Below are 19744 nucleotides of genomic sequence, written 5' to 3' on the forward strand. Positions count from 1 at the left end.
TAATTAGACCTCATTATATCCCAAAAATCACAGCAAACACCAAAAAAATGTCAGTGTTTTCATCATAAAACCTCACTTTTATCAGTGAAAATGTGTCTGCGTGTTGAATGTTGAATGTGTTTAGTTGCAGCTGTTCCACTGCAACCAGAACCACAAACACCTGTTGATTTGTCACAACCTGTTGCTACAGTCACATGCGGATCGAAGCTGCTGCATTTTACCTGCAATCACTTCAGTTAAAAGAGTAAATTAGAGCTTCTGTTTAACTGAAAAATGAAAAACCTTTTTGTTGACATTTTTCATGATTAAAAAAAGAATCTGTTCACCAAATTCTAATAACTACTTCCATGAACATGAAAAAAAAACATATTTTATTGCAGTTAGTACTTAGAAGTGTGACACCTTTTTTTTTAAAGCAAAGCATTTTTCATCCTGAAGAACAAAAAGAAAACAACAATGACCAACATGGACAAACGTTCACCTCGCTCAGCTGCAAACTTTCTCCAAAAGAGCAGACTCCTTGTTCAGATTGTAGAGCAGCTTCAACTGTTTTGACAAGACTGACATCTAGTGTTGCTGCCAAAAACTTTTGCAACAGGACAAAGTTTAGCATCTCATTTGTTCTGATATTAACCAAAGCTTCATTGTGGAGACATGTTTGATAAATTGAGAATGTATGGACACATGCTATGCTAACCCAAATTAAATTTATCCCCCAAAATATAATCTTTCAAAGTAGATTAAACAGGATCAATTTCTACTTTACTAAATATTTTACTTTTACAGTCTGCCTGTTTAATTTGACTTAACTGAGAGAATATGACGGCAAAATATACAGGAGGAGTTTCATTTACGTCCAATAATATATTTAAATACAAAAAGATTCCTCAGAGTAGCATACCCTCTGACGATAAACTCATCTGTTTGTTTTGACTTAGGATTAATTACATTATTAGCTATTCATCTGGTCTATCTGTTTATGTACTCGTATGGGCAGGGATTAAAAAAAAACATTTATTTTAATTTAAGTTTGAAATAGTTTTTCACTTTTTTTTAGGCAAATCAAGGTTTTCAATTTATTTTTCATTCAAGAATTTGAATATTCTAGTTTTAAAAACTCTTCTTTAAATTAATCTTTTAATTGAAATCACTAGATTTGTAATACCCCTTTTCTATGACCAAGCTAAATAGAATGGACTTTACATTCTGAATGAAAATTGAAATATGAATCAACATGGAATCAAATTTTATTGAGTTGTAAATCCAATTTATGATGCAAAAACAGAATGAGGCCACATGGTGGCAGGAAAGTCCTCTGACTGTGTGTGGGTTGCATATAGCATCCTCTTTATATTAATATTCATTATAAAGCTACAAAATTTATAATATCAATATCTTTATTGTTCATTAAAATTATTGTATAACTTTTTTTGCAATCATATGTGTATATTTGTTGTTTCTTGAATGTTAAAATATCTTACATGAAATATCCATAAAAACAGAGACCAACGATTGCAAATATTAGTCTCATTTTTTCATCTAAACCCCAAATATTAATAATAATTATAATAATACTCTGTAATTTTGGACCAGTGGTTAAAAAAGAAACTGCTGCTTCTTTGGGCTCACCTTCCTCCTCCTGCTGTTTCTGCTGCTGCTGCTCTGCCGTCGGACTGACCTGTTGGTAAAGGAAAAACACCCCCCGCCCTCTCTCTCTCCAGTAAGCCTTTAGCTATGAATTATGGGGGCTGCTACCATCACAGCCAATTGTCTGGATGAAAAGCAGGCTCTGCCTCACTTAACGTTGTGTGGTATCTTGTGGCTGAACAGCAGGTTCACAATCATAGTTTCTTATCTGCCCGGCGCTTCAGGTCAGCAGGTAAGCAGATGACATTTACCAGGGAGAGCAGGTTTTTACACAGCTGTGCTCTGGTGAACGATCAATGACACTTCAACTAGTTCTATGGAAATTCTAGATTGTAGGCAGATTCGGGTAGGTTTGGTGCCAGCACGCATCTCATCAGAGGGGGAGCTTTGCCTTCATGAAGTGTGCAGCAGCTTTGCATTGTGAAGGAACTTTCTTTCCAGGACAGCTGGTGGGTTTAGCAGGACAGAGACTAGGAAGAGAGCCCGGGTAGAGCCGTGTCCCTTCCTGGGAAAACTCCTCTCGCCTGTCAGTGAGGGAGCCACGGCCACACGTGTTGGACTGATGCAGAGACTGAGGACAGGAGCAAACTATCCAACACTGCATTGAACAGAACAGTAAGTATTAGCCAATGATTGTCTTACCTGTAATCTGAGCTCACTCTCAGCTATCTGGTTTTAAACCTAACAGTGATTTTTGGACATTTTAAAACTGCTCATTAAAGATATCTTGATATAATGGGGTTTATTCTGAATTACGAATGAAGTCAAACTTCAGCCGATCCTTTAACACAGTGATTGATATCATGCAGCTATGAGGTTGCTTTAGGATCATTCTTATGTCCTTCCAGAGCTCTGCTGTTCAGCCGTTTGTGTAACAGACAGGGAGAGATTTGGTTCTTCCTCTGATGGCAACAGTTTGTTCTGCTTTAACAAACCAGGCATTTATTAGCTTGTTATGAGCTGAGAGTGCAGTAGCCAGATGGAGGATGTTGATCGTGTTTGGAAAGTATATGTGAGAGAGCCATTACCTGAATACACACACAAAACCACCCATGTGTGCATCCTCACACACTATTTTATGTGCTTTACCTTTTCCTAGGAGATCTTTGTATCCTTTAAGTGAAAAACTATTAAAAAATGATTTTGCTAAGCTTTATTTTTTTTAAACACACAAACACTTTGAAATGAGGTAAGGTGAAAGCTGTACATGACTTTGCATACTGGTTGTTAATTTCAGATACTAGACTTGATGCATGGGCCAATAAGTACTAAACTGTAAGGTTAATGATTAACTAAATGTATTGTGCACTAAGCATCACAAGTGGTTGCTAAGAGAGAAGACAGTTTGGTTAAATGTCCCGTTGGTGTGTACATAAAAAACACTAACAGGTGTTAGGAGGAAAAAAAAATGTTGCTGTTATTTTGCAAGGTTTGAACACAAAAGGGGGGTCCAAGGGCAGGGATGCCCAGTTTAGTGTAGTCTGTTTAATTACTGGTAAGAAGCCCATTAAGACGACTATTGTTGTAATATTGGGATATATAAATAGAACTGAATTGAATTGATTTGAAAAGTAAAAGTTAAATCTCAAACTTTTTAGAGAATTTTGCCAAATATGAAATGAGAGCATTTCTGCTCACACATCTTTATGCCTGCACAGGGAAAATCCCAATCTGTCGCTAATCTGTGTTTCCATCTTTTTAAGACAAAAAGATGGTGGGGCTGAGAAACCGCTCGACGTGGGAACCATTGTTACTTAAAGCCTCCTGCATCAAGTCTTGTGCAAATGGATGCGCCTTGGGCATCACAGCTCAACTTACATATGCTAACGCTGATCTGGAGTCTGTGGAAGGTGAGTCTCTGCTCCCTAAAACTGGGACCATCCTAGGAAAAATATAAAACATTTAGATTCTGTGTTGTTATAATGTTTCAAGAGCAACAAAATATTGCAATAAAAAGTATTATAACAAAAAATATAAATTTTAAAAATGAGCAATTTAAAGTTTTGCCTTCTATTTGATTTAGATCACTTAAAGATACAATTTTTATATGCGCTTTGCTTTAAGCAAAAATAGATCAATTTCTAATTAATGTCAAATGTCACATTACTAAGCTGCAGTGGTTGAGGAAAATGGAAGCTACTTGGCTGTTTCCAGAGCAAAGAAATTTTGGTTGCATTTCCTCATTTGAAAATAAAATATGCAATATTGATGGCTTCATCCATCTGTCAAAGCAAAAGTATTCGGTCATAAATGTTGAAAAGATTTTATCAAATGTATGAGTTATTTTAAAGTCATTCAGTTAGCGCAGATATGGCATCCTCTCTACTTTAAGACAGAAGAGATGTAAATTTAAGAACTTTGCCGACCAACTGATTTTTTTTAAAGCAAACAACAGTCGAGGGTTGTTGTTGTCCTAAATAAGGATTTAAGGATGCTCTACATGTCTTTGATTGGTAAAGGTTTTGGACTCTAGGCTCTTCCACCAAAGAACATATATTTTAAAGGATAATAGTTTCTGGAAAAACAGTCTTTGCTTCTTTTGGACCTTTTGCCACAGTTCTTCCTTATGCGTCTTTTTAGTACAACTTTCTTTCACATATTTTGATGGTTAATCATTTCTTGAGAGGTGTTTCAAACTCAAAGTTACCCAGTTTTTCATAATGGATGAATCGATGCAATTTACAGATTATTGACATCTGCTTTAAAGATCTACGTGCCATTTTGACTTGTTTGGAACCAGAGTTTTACTTTGACACTTTTTCACATGGAATTTGAAGTCTGGTTCAGCTCTGTGGATTTTAGTAGGTATGTTTTGAAGAAAGTAACAGTTTTTCTTGTACTTTTCTGAATCTTTCATGAAGGAGTGTTTGTGTACCCACTTGGAGAAAAGGAAATGGTTGTGGGGTACGAAGCTGTGATTGCTGGCCGGCTGATGCGGGTGCAGATTCAGAGCCGAGGGAAGCTGAAAGACTGCTGCTTGGACTGTTGCTCTGGACCTGGCCTTGATGCACACCGTGGGAACGGTCCTGAGTGGAGCTGCTGTGGAGCATCCAGCCTGGACATGCAATGCACCAACGGTGAGGAGAGAACAAACGATGCTGTATTTACTGACAGTGCTGCCAGAGAGGCATGCGGTTGTGAGCGATAATTTGGAAAGCACAGTGGGAGAAATTTGTTGTGGTATAACAAAGAAGGAATAATTTGTGTCAAGATGCAGACCTAAAAAATTAAAATAAAGTTTATAATTTAACAATGCCTATCTTATTATAATCTATTCATTTTGAGTTTAGGACATCTCATCCTGGATGAAGATCTAGAAAGAACCACCTTTATTGTTGGTTGTGGACTCATTGGCCCCATGGAAATAGTATCTGTCATTATCAGCACCACACTAGAACTCCCCACTTTAGAAAATGGAGCCATCCGTGTCGTCTACCCAACCGTACTCACTCCGATTGTCAGAAGCCACACAACTGCAAGCAAGACTGAAAATGGAGGGAAATCTGAGGAAACTGGGTATCCATGATGGCTTTTGTACAATTTTACACTGAAATGGAATTTAAAAAAAGATGTATGAGGACTGATGCGTTCAGCCTTTACAATAATAAAAATATCACTTTTCTAAGGGCGACCAGCTGCTTTGGTGCCACATCAGGAAAACAAGACAGAAGCTTAGGCTCTGAGCAGCAGTGTTGTCATCACTTCTTCACAAGTCCTGCAGCTAACCTGGCACCTTATGAGCTGAGTTTCCAGCTCCTGGTCAGAGGGGCCTGTCTGCTGGCTGGTAGGGTCTTTTTTAAGAGGATTCTGGCTCAGCTGAAAAATATAATGCTCAAAACCCTAATGAAAACAGCCTAGCACTACAGCATAAAGGTTTAAATATAACGATGTTTTAACCTTTTTTTTTTTAGGACTGGAAAGTCCAACTCATGCCCTAAGAGCTGATGCTGATCCAAGTGCCCAAAGGGCTTCTGCCACATACATCACCTTGGCTCAGGAGCATCCATATGACAGACATATCGAAATCATTTTACACTTGAGTGGTGAGTAATCAGAACATTTTCAGATAAACATCAACATGATCTGCTGAATTCTGTTAAGATCTATCTCTCTACTCTTCCACAGAGCCTCACAGTCCACAGGTGATCTTTGAAAGAGGCAGACTCTCCTTCAGCCAGTACAACCAGCAGATCTGTTCCCGCCGTGATTTCATCCGATGCACCCGCAAAGATTCCGACCCAGAGAAAAAGGTTGAACAAGTGCTTTAACTACTGCTGATTTGAACTTTAAAGCCTTTACAAACACCAGTTTGTATCTCACTGCTGATGTGATGATATTCCCATTGTGAAGCTGGAGTTTGTTAGGAGGCGATACCACAAGGACATTCTCAGCAGCCCAGTCTTGATGCTGAATTTCTGCCCTGATCTGCTGTCTGAACCATTGGAGCTGCACAAAGCCTGCAGGGAGCTGCTGTTCCTTGTCGATCGCAGCGGCAGCATGAGTGGCACCAGCATCCAACGTGTCAAAGTGAGCTGGTAAAACTTAAAATGTCACATTAAGGTTCTGGCAAATGTGTGACTCAGATCTTCTGTCTTGTTTCATCAGGAAGCCATGGTGCTGGCCTTAAAGAGTTTGCCTGCTGGTACCATGCTCAACATTGTTGGATTCGGGACTACTGTCAAACCGCTCTTCACCTCCAGCAAACTCTGCACTGATGTTAGTGTATAGCTACGTACAAACAGGGCATTTGACGCCTGTTTCAGAACACACTAAATGTGGGGTTCTTGAATTTAAATATATAGTATAAAAATAAATAGTATTAAACTTGTACATTTTGAATAATTTGTTAGGGAAAAAACAAGATTTCAAAAAAAATTGCATTTTGTTCGATGGAAGTAGATGTTTTTTTTTTTTTTTAACCGTGCCAAACTATCTGTTCTATTTTGCCTTCTCCCTAATCAGGCGAAAGGTCTGTTCCTTACGTTGCCTTAGTAGCAGAGTATCAGGTTTTCTCCAGACCAGAGGCTGGAAGGACAAACAGTCTGCACATTTTCCCCACCATATGGTAGCCTTTCATGCATTTTCACTCAGGCAGGAGATGTCCGTCTCTCTTCTGCCCTACTGGGCATGTTTGTCCACAGTGTGAGCTGAGGTGATTTCAGACAGGTGCTAATTTGTATATGACTGAGCTTTCTTTATTAGAGAGGACCTGAACTCCTCTTCGTGTGAATGGTATCGAACGTCAAACAGTAAACTAATCTCAGGTTGTGTTTGCAGTGGCAGTAGGACCAAACAGATGTTGTTTGCTTTACAGTAGCTCTAATTGTGTCCTCAATGTATTTTAATCTACATATGGATTCAGGTAACCCTAATACAGGCCTATGAGTACATCCAGAGGATGAGAGCTGACATGAGAGGAACCAACCTGCTGGGGGCGCTCACTTGGCTCTACCAGCAGCCCATGAAGCGCATGTACCCTCGCCAGGTCTTCATCATCACAGATGGATCCGTGAGCAATGTGGCTAAAGTGCTGGAGTTGGTGCGCAGAAACACATGTGCTGGCAGGTAGGAACATGTTTATCACAACGCAGGAAAAAGTAAAAATGAGGTCAGTTCAAACAAGTGAAGCATGAGGGATGGAAGTGTGTGGGGCAGCAGCAAACAGACGTCCTGAATTTCAGAACGCAAAACACCGCGGATGGAGGAAAAGGTTAAAATTTCTGTCAGCCCCACCCAGTAATCCCGTTAAGTGCTCTGCTCTGCAGTAAGAGTCACGCCCATCAGTTTTTCCAAGGCTCTTTATCATTGCAGAACAACTCCATTCATGCCTGATTAGTATTCAGCTGCTGAACTGACTTTTTCCTCTGTCTGTCTATGATCTGGACATTTCTGTTTGTTGTCCATTACACTCATCCCTTTGTACTTCTCATGCGTTCAATGCTAAGTATTTAAAATGTTTAGTATAACATATACATAGCTAACATATTTCTCTTATCAATTAACCAGCTGAATTTTTTTTGTATGAATTTGAAGCATGTTCATGTTTGTTTGTGTTTTTACCAATGTAGATACTTTGGATTGGGCCTTGGTCCTCGAGCCTGCAGGAGACTCTTGCAGGGTATTGCAAAGCTGACAGGAGGGCTTACAGAGTTCTTGGATGATGATGAGAGACTCCAGCCCAAGGTGAGCTGCAACACTGCCACCTGCTGGAGAACTATACATCACTTAACAACAGGGGTCAGTAACCTTCAACAATGAAAGAGACATTCAGGTCGATTTCTTAATGACCACAGCCCAATTTGAGCTACAAAGTCTTAATTTACCTTTAAAAAAAAAAAGACCCTGATATATTTATGTTATTGGTAGTATTATGATAAATGCAAATTAGATATTGTTTCTGTGCATAAATAAAACAAAAATAAAGAGTACTTTTTTTTTAGAAAATGAAATAGTTTATAACTTTTTTTTTTTTTTTTTTAAACTTGTCCTGTCCAACAGCTAGGCAAACAGATGAGAGCTGAGGGCCTCTTGTGTTGGACATATTTTATTTTAACAAGAGGGGTTATTAATCTTCAGACAAACCAAAGGTATGTCTGAATAAACCCCTTTTGTAATTGAGGCCAAACTTTATTAATTTCAATCATGTTTGAAAATCTTTGGTGTTGGACCGGACGGAAAAGGAAAGAGGGGAAAAAGAGAGAGGGACGTTAGAGAGAGGGGGGGGTAGGAGGGTGATAATAGGAGGGGAGGGGGGTAAGACCATGAAGCAGCATAGAGCAGACAGGTTTACTGGTTGTTTATCATTACGGTACGGTTCAAATGTAGTACAAAAAGGGCGGGGCCTGTTCACACACACTCAAATATTATCAGCACACCTGCTAGCTGCAAAAATGTCCACATGTCAACATGTACACAAAACAGATAGTGTTCACGAACGCATACCTATGCCTTAAAACCAACTAGTGTGAAATCTTTCATCCATTCAATCATGCAAACTATTAGTGCAAAGGTGAGCTAACACCTGTGCTCAAGTGAGTGTTCATGTTCTTCTAAAATGGATGGTGGAATGTGAAAAGAAGGAGGAGGAGCGCCCAGCCACCCCCACACCCAGACCCCCGCCGCAGCAGCAGCGGCAGCCGGAATTCCCCCAACGCCACACGGGAACAGGCAGGGAACAACCGCCCCCCGGGCGACCAAGACCGCCACCCAGGCCAGGGCCAGCAGGACCGCCGCGAGGCCCCCAGAGCCAGAGAGCAGGGAGGCGCGGAGGGAAAGAGAGCGCCGCCCCAGCCCAGCCAGGAAAGCAGCCCCCCCGCCGCGCCGGAAGAGCCCAATGCAGGGCCCCACCGGAGAGGGACGCCCACAGCCCCAGACGAGCACCCCACCACCACCCAGGAGTTCCGGGCATCCCCCCGCCCCGACCCCAGGTACGAGCCAGGACCCCCCAAGGGAGACCAGCTCCGCACCCCAGGCAGCCACCCACCCGGCCCACGGTTGGTCCAGGTAGGAGCAAGGCAGGGGCCCGCCGCCCCCGCCCAGGAGGGGGGAACCCCGGGGGAAGAAGGGCGGCCCACAAGGGGTGTTATAAATATGGCCCGACCAGGCTCGGCCATGTTGGAAGTTTGGCGGGGCCCAGCGCCCAGGGGCAATGACCAGGACCCACCCCCCAGGGACACGAACACCCCCGGCTCAGGTGTAATATGAACCCCCCCACCGTGCGGAGAGAGCACCGCCGGGCCCAGGGAGCCGGCACCCAAGGGACACGGCCGCCATCGCCAAGGGGCCCACACCCCCCACCAGGGAAGGGGTAGGGGACAGATGGACCCAGGTCCCACCTTCCTTGTAAAATGTGTGTGCGTGTATGGGTGTTTGAGAGGGTGTTTGTGTGCATGTGTGTGTGTTTATGTTTGAGTGTATATATTGAAGGGGGAGGGGTGTGTGTACTAAGGGGGGTGCAGTTAAAATTGGCGAGTAGGGCACTAAGGGGACATCTCCTGATTACTCACAGTGATGTCCCCTCACCCTCCACACCAAGGGGCCCTAAATGTCTAAGGTGCGGTTAAAATTGGCGGGTAGGGTGCCAGGAGGACATCTGCTGCTTGCTTGCAGTGATGTCCAAGCACCCCCCCTACCAAGGACCCTACATGTCTAAGGTGCAAATAAAACCGAAAGAGGGGGGCCCACTCCATACGGCAACCATAGGAGGGGGGCCACTGCCAAGTAGCCCCCCCCCCCCCCCCCCCCAAGGCGCATCGCAGGCTAGGCCCCCCACCCCCTCACCCTAATATGAGGTTATATGAGGAAGGGGGTAAGTTGGGGACAGCTGGTAGACTGTCCCCTGGTGGTCAAACAGCCGTCCCCCAGCCCCCCCCCCAGCAAAGGGGCCAGGGCCACCCAGCCCAGGGGCCCCACCCCCGGAGGCGCCGACACCCCAGGCCCGGCACCACCCACCCCACACAGAGAGAGAGGAGCCAGAAAGCGTCGCCCCCCCCGGAGCAAGCCCAGGCCCCCACCCCCAGACGCCGGCCCTAGAGGAGCTCTGGTCAGGCCTCGACGGGACCGAGGAGGCCCACCGGCCGAGGCAACCACCGATTGCCTCAGCGGAGACCCCGACCCGTTAGCCCCCCCCGACCCGTACCAATAATGGGCCCCCCTCCCCCCCAGAACGCCCCCCCACAGGACAGGGCCGACAAGCCCCCCACCCCACCCCACCCCAGACCCCGCAGCCGAAGCGGGTGACACCCAGAGCGACCGGGGGCCCCGAGAGGGTTGTCCCGTCCCGTCCCAGAGCCAGGGAAGGGCCGATCCCAGCCCCAGGTGCAGATGGGCAGCCCATCCGGCGCCGCTGGGCCCCCCCCCCCCGAGCAGGGCCCCCCGCCAACCCCCCCCAGCACAGGCAAAGGGACCACCCCCCCAAGCCAAGCCAGACCACCCCCCCACCACGCACCCCCACACCCAAGCCCAGAGGACCACGCAGCGCCCCAGCCCGCCCCACCCAGGCACCGGACCCGACCCCCCGACCAACGGAGCCCCCCACCGCCCCCGCCAGGCACCGGAAGCCCCGACCCCCACCCCAAACCACAGCAGAGGGGCAAGGAGCAGCGACGACCAAGCCCCCCACCCCCTAAGTCATGGAGTCAACCACAGGAGTTCAGAGAGACCGAATTCTTTCAAAGTTACTTGAGCTTTGGGCTGACATTTTTTCCAAGCTGATATGATCAAACAGCAGATTTCTGTGTTGACTTATGTTTATATTTTTCTTGTTTTTCCAATTTATTAAAATAGTTTTTTTGGCAATACAAAGAGTTATGAAAATGATAGATGCTAATCCTTCTTCTATATCGATGGCACTCATGTCACCAAGCACACAAAGTGACGGTGAGGCAGTGATTGAAACCTTAAGCCAGACTGATAAATCGGCACATACCTGCTGCCAGAGAGCCTGGACAGGAGTGCAGAACCACAGTGCATGCATGTAGCTGTCGGGTAGATTATTATCACAGTGCTCGCAAATGTCTGAGTTACTGAGACCCATCTTGAACATCCTCTGTCCAGTGTAGTAAATTCTGTGAAGAGTTTTGAGATGGATTAGCTGCAGATTTGGACTTTTTGTCAGTTTAAAGGTGTTTAGACAGAGTTCTGACCAGAAGCTTTCATCTGTGCTGATGCTCAAATCTGCATCCCATTTTTTTGTTGGAAGGGCAATATTGTTATCTAAATTACATAAAAGTTTGTATATTTTGGAGAGAGTTCTATTCATTGAAAAATTAATCAGAGTGGTAACTACATCTGGTAGCTTTAAATCGTCGTCTTTAAGTTTATACTTTTTAGTAATACTTGATTTAAGTTGCTGATATTCCAAGAAGTTATTTATTCCATATTTGTCTTGAAGTTCCTGGGGAGTTATGAATCTTCTATCAGTAATTACGTGCTCTAGTTGTTTTATGCCCCCTGCTTGCCAAGCTGGGAAGTGAATCATTTTTTTGTTAATAAGGATGTCCGGGTTGTTCCAGATGGGTGTCAATTTGCACGGTTGAATTGATGATTTTGATATTTTGAGAAATTTCCACCAGGCTGTTAAAGTGGCATTTATATTAATGCTTTTGAAACAATCCTGTTTTTTAACTGTTTGGCTAATAAATGGAAGATCTGATAGGTTGATCTTTCCACATAACGCCTGTTCCAAGTCTAACCATGAGTTAGTTTCTGGATTATTTTTTAACCATTTTAAGATGTATTGTAATCTATTTGCAAGAAAGTATTTGTGGAAGTTAGGTAATTCTAATCCTCCACAGCTTTTTGCAGATTTTAAAGTTTTTAGACTAATTTTTGCAGGTTTGTTGTTCCATAGAAAGCTTGATATGGATGAGTCTAATGTTTTGAACCATTTTAACGGCAGTTGTGTGGGAATCATTGAGAAGAGATAATTAACCTTGGGTAAGATTTTCATTTTAACCGTGGCTACCTTGCCCATAAGGGACAGAGGCAGGTTGGTCCAGCGTGTTAGATCGTCCTGTATGCTTTTCAGTAATGGGGTGTGGTTTAGCTGCACCAGTTCTGATAGTTTGGGGGAAAAGTAGATACCCAGATATTTGATATTTCCTGTTTTAACTGGAATTGTGAGTCTTTGATCCATATTCCTGTTGAGTGGTAATAAAACAGACTTATTCCAATTAATGGAATAGTCTGATATGGAGGAGAATTCATTTATGATCATTGCTGTTTCATTTACAGAATGTAAATTCCTTAAAAACAGTAATATGTCATCCGCATAAAGACTAATTTTATGATGGCTGTGTTTGGTTTTTATTCCTATAATGCTCTCATTCTGTCTTATTGCTGCAGCTAAAGGCTCAATGAATATAGCAAAAAGAGAAGGAGAGAGTGGGCAGCCCTGTCTGGTTCCTCTTCCAAGAAAAAACCTGTTTGAAGTCTGTTTATTAGTTCTAACTGATGCATTGGGGTTGTGATATAATATTTTGATCCAATTGATGAATGCTTCTCCAAAACCAAACTTATGGAGGGCAGCAATAAGGAACTTCCAATTTACTCTGTCAAAGGCTTTTTCAGCATCCAGCGATAGTACCGTCATTTCCTGGTTTTCAATGGTGGCAAAGTCTATTATATTAACTAGTCTACGGACATTATCATCCGAGTGTCTGCCTTTGATGAATCCAGTCTGGTCGAAGTGAATTATGTGAGGAGTGATTTTTTCTATTCTCTGTGCTAGTGCTTTGCAGATGATTTTTACATCTGCATTGATTAGAGAAATAGGGCGATAGCTTGAAGGACTAGTGGGATCTTTGTCTGGTTTTAGAAGAAGAATTATGTTGGCTGAGTTCATGTTAGGTGGCATTGATTGGCTCTCATTAATAGATGTGACCGTTTTATAAAATGTTGGTGCCAGTTGTTCCCAGAATTCTTTATAAAACTCAGCAGGAAAGCCGTCAGGCCCTGGTGCTTTACCATTGGGCATAAGTAACAGAGCTTCATGAAGTTCAGACAGCGAGAGCGGAGAATCTAAGTTTGTGATTTGATCCTCATTTAGCCTGGGTAGGTTTACATTATTAAGAAATGAGTCAATACTTTGCTCTGACGGATTGATCTGCGGTGTGTACAGGTTTTTATAAAAGTTTTCAAATGCATTATTAATTTTGACCGGGTCATAAATATAGTTTAAAAGTTTAAAAATAGTTTATAACTTTTGACAGAAGTTCACATGAATTTCTTTCAAAATAAGACACCCTGTTTCACATAAAATCATCTCAATGTAGTAATAGTAGTAGTATAGTGTAACACCAGCAGTGATTTAAAAGAAAAACTGTTTATTTTGCTATTCATGGTGCATCTCAGACAAAAAAATGCATAAATCCAATGAAACAAAATGAAATCAGAGCTAATTAAATGACTTTTACTGTATTTTTGAGCCATAAGACATACTTAAAATCATGAAATGTGTTCATGTGTTTTATAATCGTGCGCGCCTTGATTCTGGTGGTGTTTTTTGGCCTCCAATTGATTTTCTGTGACACAAGACGCACAAAACCCAGTCCACACTGTCCTTTAACTGTTAAAATGTAGTGCATAAAGTTGAAGGTAGTTTACTTTACCTTTTTTTAATGCACTTTACTTTTTACTTATTTTGTAAACCAAAAAAAAAAAACTTTCTATAACCAGAGAGCCACAATGGAGCAGTAAAAACCATAGGTTGCAGGTTGGAGCCACAGGTCACAGACCCCTGCTCTGCATCAACAATAATCTCACAATTTGCTTCTGCTTAAACACTGAGTTTTTGGGGGGATTAATTACCAGTAGTCATTCACTTTAAGATCTCTGTCAAATTTCAGATGTGCAAAGTTGTCCCTTCATTTTTTTTAAAAACAGAATTCTTTATTGAGGTAAAAGTTAAAGTTTAGTTTTATCCTTTTCTGCAGCTAATCAAGTCTCTAAAAAAGGCATTTGAACCTGTGCTGACTGATGTCCGGATTGACTGGTATTTACCTGAGAACACGGAGGCTCTTCTTTCACCCAATGAAATCCCTCCTCTCTACTCTGGTGACTGCCTCATTGGATACTGCACTCTCTATGACCTGACACATTTCAAAGCACAGAAGACAGAGGTATGCTGAAAAAAATCCAAAAAACAAAAGGCTATCTGTACACTTATGACTCTAAATGTTTGTTTCTTGTAGACTCAAGGGCGAGACCATAAAGAATTACATTGTGGCTCCATGGTTTCAGTCTTCAGCCAGTCAAATGATGATATTTCCCCTCCTGCCTCTGAGCTGATGCCGGTGGCAACTTGTGCAAATGGCACCGACCTGGAGGAGGCTCTCTGTGAAATCTCCAGAGAAATCTCTTCTGAGTTTTCCTGTGCACGAGATGCAGACTATGCAACAAGTCTAGGTAAGCTCTTTACCACTAAAACCTGGATTTGATTATTGGAAATAGTGTGCCAGAGTGGACAACGGCTGGGTCTTTCTCCACTCCAGGTGTAGAGCTGGACTGGTCCAGTGATATAAGGAGGAGGATCCAGGAAAGCTCTTACATCCAGGAGCAATACGTTCTCACTCACTGCTCCATCAGCAGTGACCGAAGCCTTCAAACACATTCACACACACACGACTCAAACTCAGACTCTGCGGGCGGAGTATTTCAGCCTGACTCCTGTTCCTGTGGGCCGGTGTTGGAATCCGGGTCTCTGCCTCAAGGTCTTGAGAAGATGCCCCTTCCAGACAAAAGATCCTCTTTATCTCGTTGGGCAGACCCGGCATGGGAGCAAAACCTTTCTGCTGAAACCCCTGACATCAGAGCGAATAAGGCAAGGCCACCAAAACCCAGTGGGCAGTTATCACATTATTATAATGTGAAGGACTCAGCAGCACATTTCAGACACACACTGCTTTAGAGAAAGTCTGTTTTCCTGCTTTAACACCAAAGCAGTTTTCTCTTTCGTTCAACCAGAGGAGGCATCTGGATGAAGATGAGTCCAGAAGGAGACAGAAAACTCTGGCACGCTCCACCATGGCAGCACGGAGCTTCTCATCACCTCAAGGTGAACTAGAGATGCATCGGCTGAGGAGGGCTCTGGAGAGGGTCTCATTTGATCAGACGCTGGGAGGGAAGCTGGATGAAAGCGATGGGGAAACAAAACCCTCTTCTAAAGGGACGGTGTCTCACAGAAGCCTCACTGACTCCAGTAAGTAAGCATGGCTGCAAACCACACCTGTTTGGTATATTTCCAATTCTGCCCATTTCTCCTCTCTGATATTTAGATGGCCTGCTGTTCCCAGCCTCCCCCCTGGACTGGGACAGCCTCACAGACCCAGAATACCTCTTTGCTGCTGCTCCATCAGATAACCCTCCCCCAGGTCAGTGCCGCTCCCTCATTCATGGCTTCCTGAATGGCAAGCCAGTGTCCTGGGAGGTCACCGTGGACCTGAAGCACCTCTGGAGCCTTGAGGACCAGGAAATCACAAGTGCTGATGGGAGTGGAGAATGTGAGGAGGAAAGGAGGAAATCATGGGAGGAGCTCATTCACCAGTTGACCGCTCGCTCAGCTATAAGAGACATGGAGAAGATGGCAGAAAATGACAGCGTCACTGGGCATGGTGATGGTTTTTCCTTACAATCAACCCCAACCGTTTCAAATATGAACATTTTCACAACAGTGTTTTTGTTTTTAAATGTAGGTTCCTCCAAACGACACCGTATGAAAGCTATTCAGACCAGTAAGCATTGCAACATCATCTGTATGTACACAGCCTTCACCACCACTGACAGTCTCCCCAACAAAAGCCTGTCAGAGAGCATGGATGTCCACAAACCAGGTGGGCCCCCAGATACTTTTAATCAATTTTATCCTGAAAGGGAACTTTTTTTTATTCTGGATCAACCACCATTGAAATACTGTTAAAGTCCCACTTCGATAATCATCTGATCCATTTTCAAAGAGTTCCCAGTGGTCTTTTAGTTATGATTATGCCATTTTTAGCCAAAATCAGAATCCAAAAACCTGTGTCGTTTTCTAGTTTCTGCAGTAGTTCATTAGAAACTCACCTGAGGTGTTGGTGGGACCACTGGCGCAGAGTAAGCCCGCCTTCACATCCCGTCATCTGTTTACACGCTCTTCTGCTAACTTACAGCCCCTCACATCCCCAACTTAGCTGTTCATTTCTCAATGGAAGTAGATGATGTTTTAGCATCTTGGACCCAGTGGGTACTTCCTGTTTGGAATGCCAGAGAAGGGTCAGCCAGTCCAGTTTTCATAAAATGTCAATGGGGCCGACACACAAAAGCACTGGGATGTGCTCTCTTATGGTTGCATTTAAAGCTAGCGCTCAAACGTTTTCTTTAGGAATGTGAAATCATTCCTTAATTTTTTATGATTAAGCGTTAAAGGTTTCTTTTGAACAAAATGATTTTTTAACCTTTTCTGGCCTTTAAGTGATAACTGCTAAATTAAAAGCTAGTACCAAATATAAAATCAAATGTTTTGGTCTATATTGGTGCTGCGTGCATGCAGGGATTCACACATGGAACAGGCAGACTTCTCAGACCAGCAGTCGCAGGCTGGGGGCCTATTCTGTAGGTCTAGGCAGGCGGAGGACCAGCGGAGACAGTGAGGAGGCTGAGGAAACATGGAACTTCACAGGTAGGAGAAGCAGAACCACACCAGCACACCATTCTGTTCTGAAGGCATTAGGTCATCAAACATCTTTGTATCTCTCAGACAGAGATGACACCCCAGCATCACCATGTAGCATAACATCCTGGGATTCTAGTAAGTATTTCATCGAGTGAAACCTCTCTAGAGCCAGAAAAGTCAGATAGTCCTGCTGCTGACCAGATGGTCAGTTTGGTTAGGTAAGACCAAATAGCCTGACCTCCACCTCTAAAGCCCCACTCTGATTTTCTATTGAGCTATCGTATTTTCCGGACTATAAGTCGCTCCGGAGTATAAGTCGCACCAGCCCAAAAATGCATTATAAAGTAGAAAAAAACACAGATAAGTCGCACTGGACTATAAGTCGCATTTTGACGGGAAATTTATTTGACAAAATCTGAGACCAAGAACTAATAACTTGCACAAACTCATATGACACAATCATAGCAGACTGTTTATCTCATAATTTCACAGTAATTCTTTCTCATGCTTATTTATTTATTCCTTTCATGAAGCATCATTGGCCAACTAATACTCTGTTTTAATCCTGTATTTGTAGAATGTAGTCATTTTTATTGCATTTCTGAATCTATGAAATCATTGGAAAATAGAATATTATGTTGTTAGCCTTCAAGAGCTTATTGTAAAAAAAAGTTTGCTGATTCTCTGAGTCACTTAACATACTCCTAACACTTAACATACCTCATACATCAAATTGACCCAGGAACATCATCTCTGTTCCTCACAAATGAACATAACAGGAGGGTTAACAATGTATTTACTTCAATTTATTTCTAATATAAGTAGCTGCGGAGTATAAGTCGCACCCCTTGCCAAACTATGAAAAAAAGGGCGACTTATAGTCCGGAAAATACGGTATTTTAAAAGTGTTTCCAGTGGTTGTTCAATTGTGACATAGACGCTTTTATTAGCCAAAATAAAAGAACTGTCATTTTCTAGGACATAGTTTCTGCAGAGCATCAGTAGTTCATTAGAATTCACCTCTGAGTTGTGGAATGTAGTCTATGTCCCAAATTAGCTCTTTTTCCCCAACTATATTTTTTTTGTCTGCTCCTGATTTACGGTGATTAGAATAAATACTCAAAAATGCATTCGTTAGCTTAATTTTCTTAACGCATGTCCTCCACCATTAGAGAAATGCTACGACAACATGTTAAAAATACGAAAAACCCCATTTTCATCAGCGTGGGTCTTTTAGCTTCACTGCTTCATTCTTCATGCCATTACCATTAACGGTCATTTCAGTGGTTCCACCAACTGAAATATTGGCGTCTTTATTATGGGTCAGATGAGCAAAAACTGCCCCCAAGCTCATGAACCAACTCCACCATGTTGTCTCAGATTTCAGTGGCAGTGGTCACTGTGCTCCAGCCCCTTCTACAATCAAACAGCATCGTTTGCAGAGAACCATCGAGAGCAAGTCAATGGAGAGCTTCTTTGGCAGCAGGTGGGCCTTTTTTCTTACAACTCTCCCGTCTCTCCAATGAATGCAACGTTTCTATTAAACTTTTGATATCTAGCATAAAACAAAATGAACTGTAAGAACCTGGAGACTCTACTTTTCTTTGTTAAAGAAGAGTTTTGTATAAACTGAGAATTTTTGTCATGCCAGGTTCCAACTGGGCAGACTCAGGTCCTCCATCTCATCAGGAAAGCAGGTTCCTCTCAAGTCCCACTGTTTTTCTGCAGAGACGGACAAACAGCCTGAGAGCGAAACTCCTGACTACCTTCCCCTGGTTAGTCGACTTGCAACACTTTAAGATGAGCGTATTCTAGAAAGCAGCACACAGGTATATGTAGTCTCTTATTCGTCCCATTTCCTCAGGTGCGTCTGCAGCTGGCATCGGGAGCATTTTTGCTGACAGAGATCTACTCCGACTGCATCCAGATCCCTCTGGACCGCCTTAAAAGAGCATCTCCTTACAGCCTCCACCGCCGCAGTCTCAGCCCAGCTTTCCATTGTACCTCCCCCAGTGCTCCCTCTCTATCCACATCTGCAAAACCCCTCCTCTCCAGCCACCACGTCACATTTTCCCCCTCCTCCTATTCCCTTGCCAAGCCCACTGCTCCACCTTTCCACCACACTCCAGACGACACCCCACTTTTTCTGAAGTCCAGGCTGCCAAAGAGACACTTGTCTGAGCGAGACCCTGCCCCTCTGGGTCCTGATCTCCCCAGCTCTGAGGATGGATCTCTGGAACTTTCTGCTGGCCTCTCACAGAGCCAGAGCCTCGGCCAGGCAGACAGCGGCCGAGGCTCAGAGACAGATGTATGCGAGGGCTCAGTAGAGCTAGCTGACCTTCTGGGCAGCAGCCAGCAGGCTAAAGAGGATCTGGAGGGCTCCAGCTGGGCCACAGCTGTGGCGCTGGCCTGGCTGGAGCACCGCTGTGCGGGCTACTTCATGGAGTGGGAGCTCGTGGCAGCAAAAGCAGACTTCTGGCTGCGCTGTCAGGAGCTGCCGGAGGGAGTGGACCTGGCGGGCCTCAGAGGAGCAGCCAGACAGCTGTTCCTGCTGCTGCGCCACTGGGATGAGAACATCAAACTCAATATGCTGTGCTACAACCCCAACAACATGTGAGACAAGTGTCTGAGGAAACTGAGCCAAATCCACTCGTTTCTTCTTAACATTTAAATGCAAAAAAAAAAAAAAAAAGGTATATTTTTAAATCAATAGACACCTTAACCCAAGTCTAATAGAATTTAACTCTAATGGAATTTAACAAAATAGACCAAGTGGCCTTTAATATATTTATGCTATAACTCAACACAAGAATGCCTTGACCCTCTGAATAAGCTGTAGTTTAGTTGGTGGCTAATGCAATATATTACTAAATCAAATATGATTTCATAATGAATGTAATAATGGAAACGTATTTATTAATTTCATGAAAAAACATTTTACCACACGGA

General features: G+C 43.3%; 1 protein-coding gene across 1 annotated transcript; it reads left to right on the forward strand.

Annotated features, from left to right (window-relative positions):
- The first annotated feature begins 1663 nt into the window (after nt 1-1663).
- On the forward strand, nt 1664-19487 carry LOC101156200 (von Willebrand factor A domain-containing protein 5B1). Its single transcript, XM_023965013.1, has 22 exons — nt 1664-2262; nt 3351-3497; nt 4509-4724; nt 4938-5163; nt 5274-5431; nt 5559-5690; nt 5773-5897; nt 5998-6174; nt 6253-6363; nt 7010-7212; nt 7716-7830; nt 14082-14267; nt 14340-14553; nt 14640-14968; nt 15112-15346; nt 15423-15758; nt 15840-15977; nt 16673-16801; nt 16880-16930; nt 18176-18281; nt 18447-18570; nt 18660-19487. The coding sequence occupies exons 2-22, from the start codon at nt 3359-3361 to the stop codon at nt 19410-19412; spliced, it is 4203 nt and encodes a 1400-aa protein (XP_023820781.1). The 5' UTR covers nt 1664-2262; nt 3351-3358; the 3' UTR covers nt 19413-19487.
- The last annotated feature ends 257 nt before the right edge of the window (nt 19488-19744 follow it).

The sequence above is a fragment of the Oryzias latipes genome, chromosome 17 (genome assembly GCF_002234675.1).
Source record: "Oryzias latipes chromosome 17, ASM223467v1".
In the NCBI taxonomy this organism is placed as follows: Eukaryota; Metazoa; Chordata; class Actinopteri; order Beloniformes; family Adrianichthyidae; genus Oryzias; species Oryzias latipes.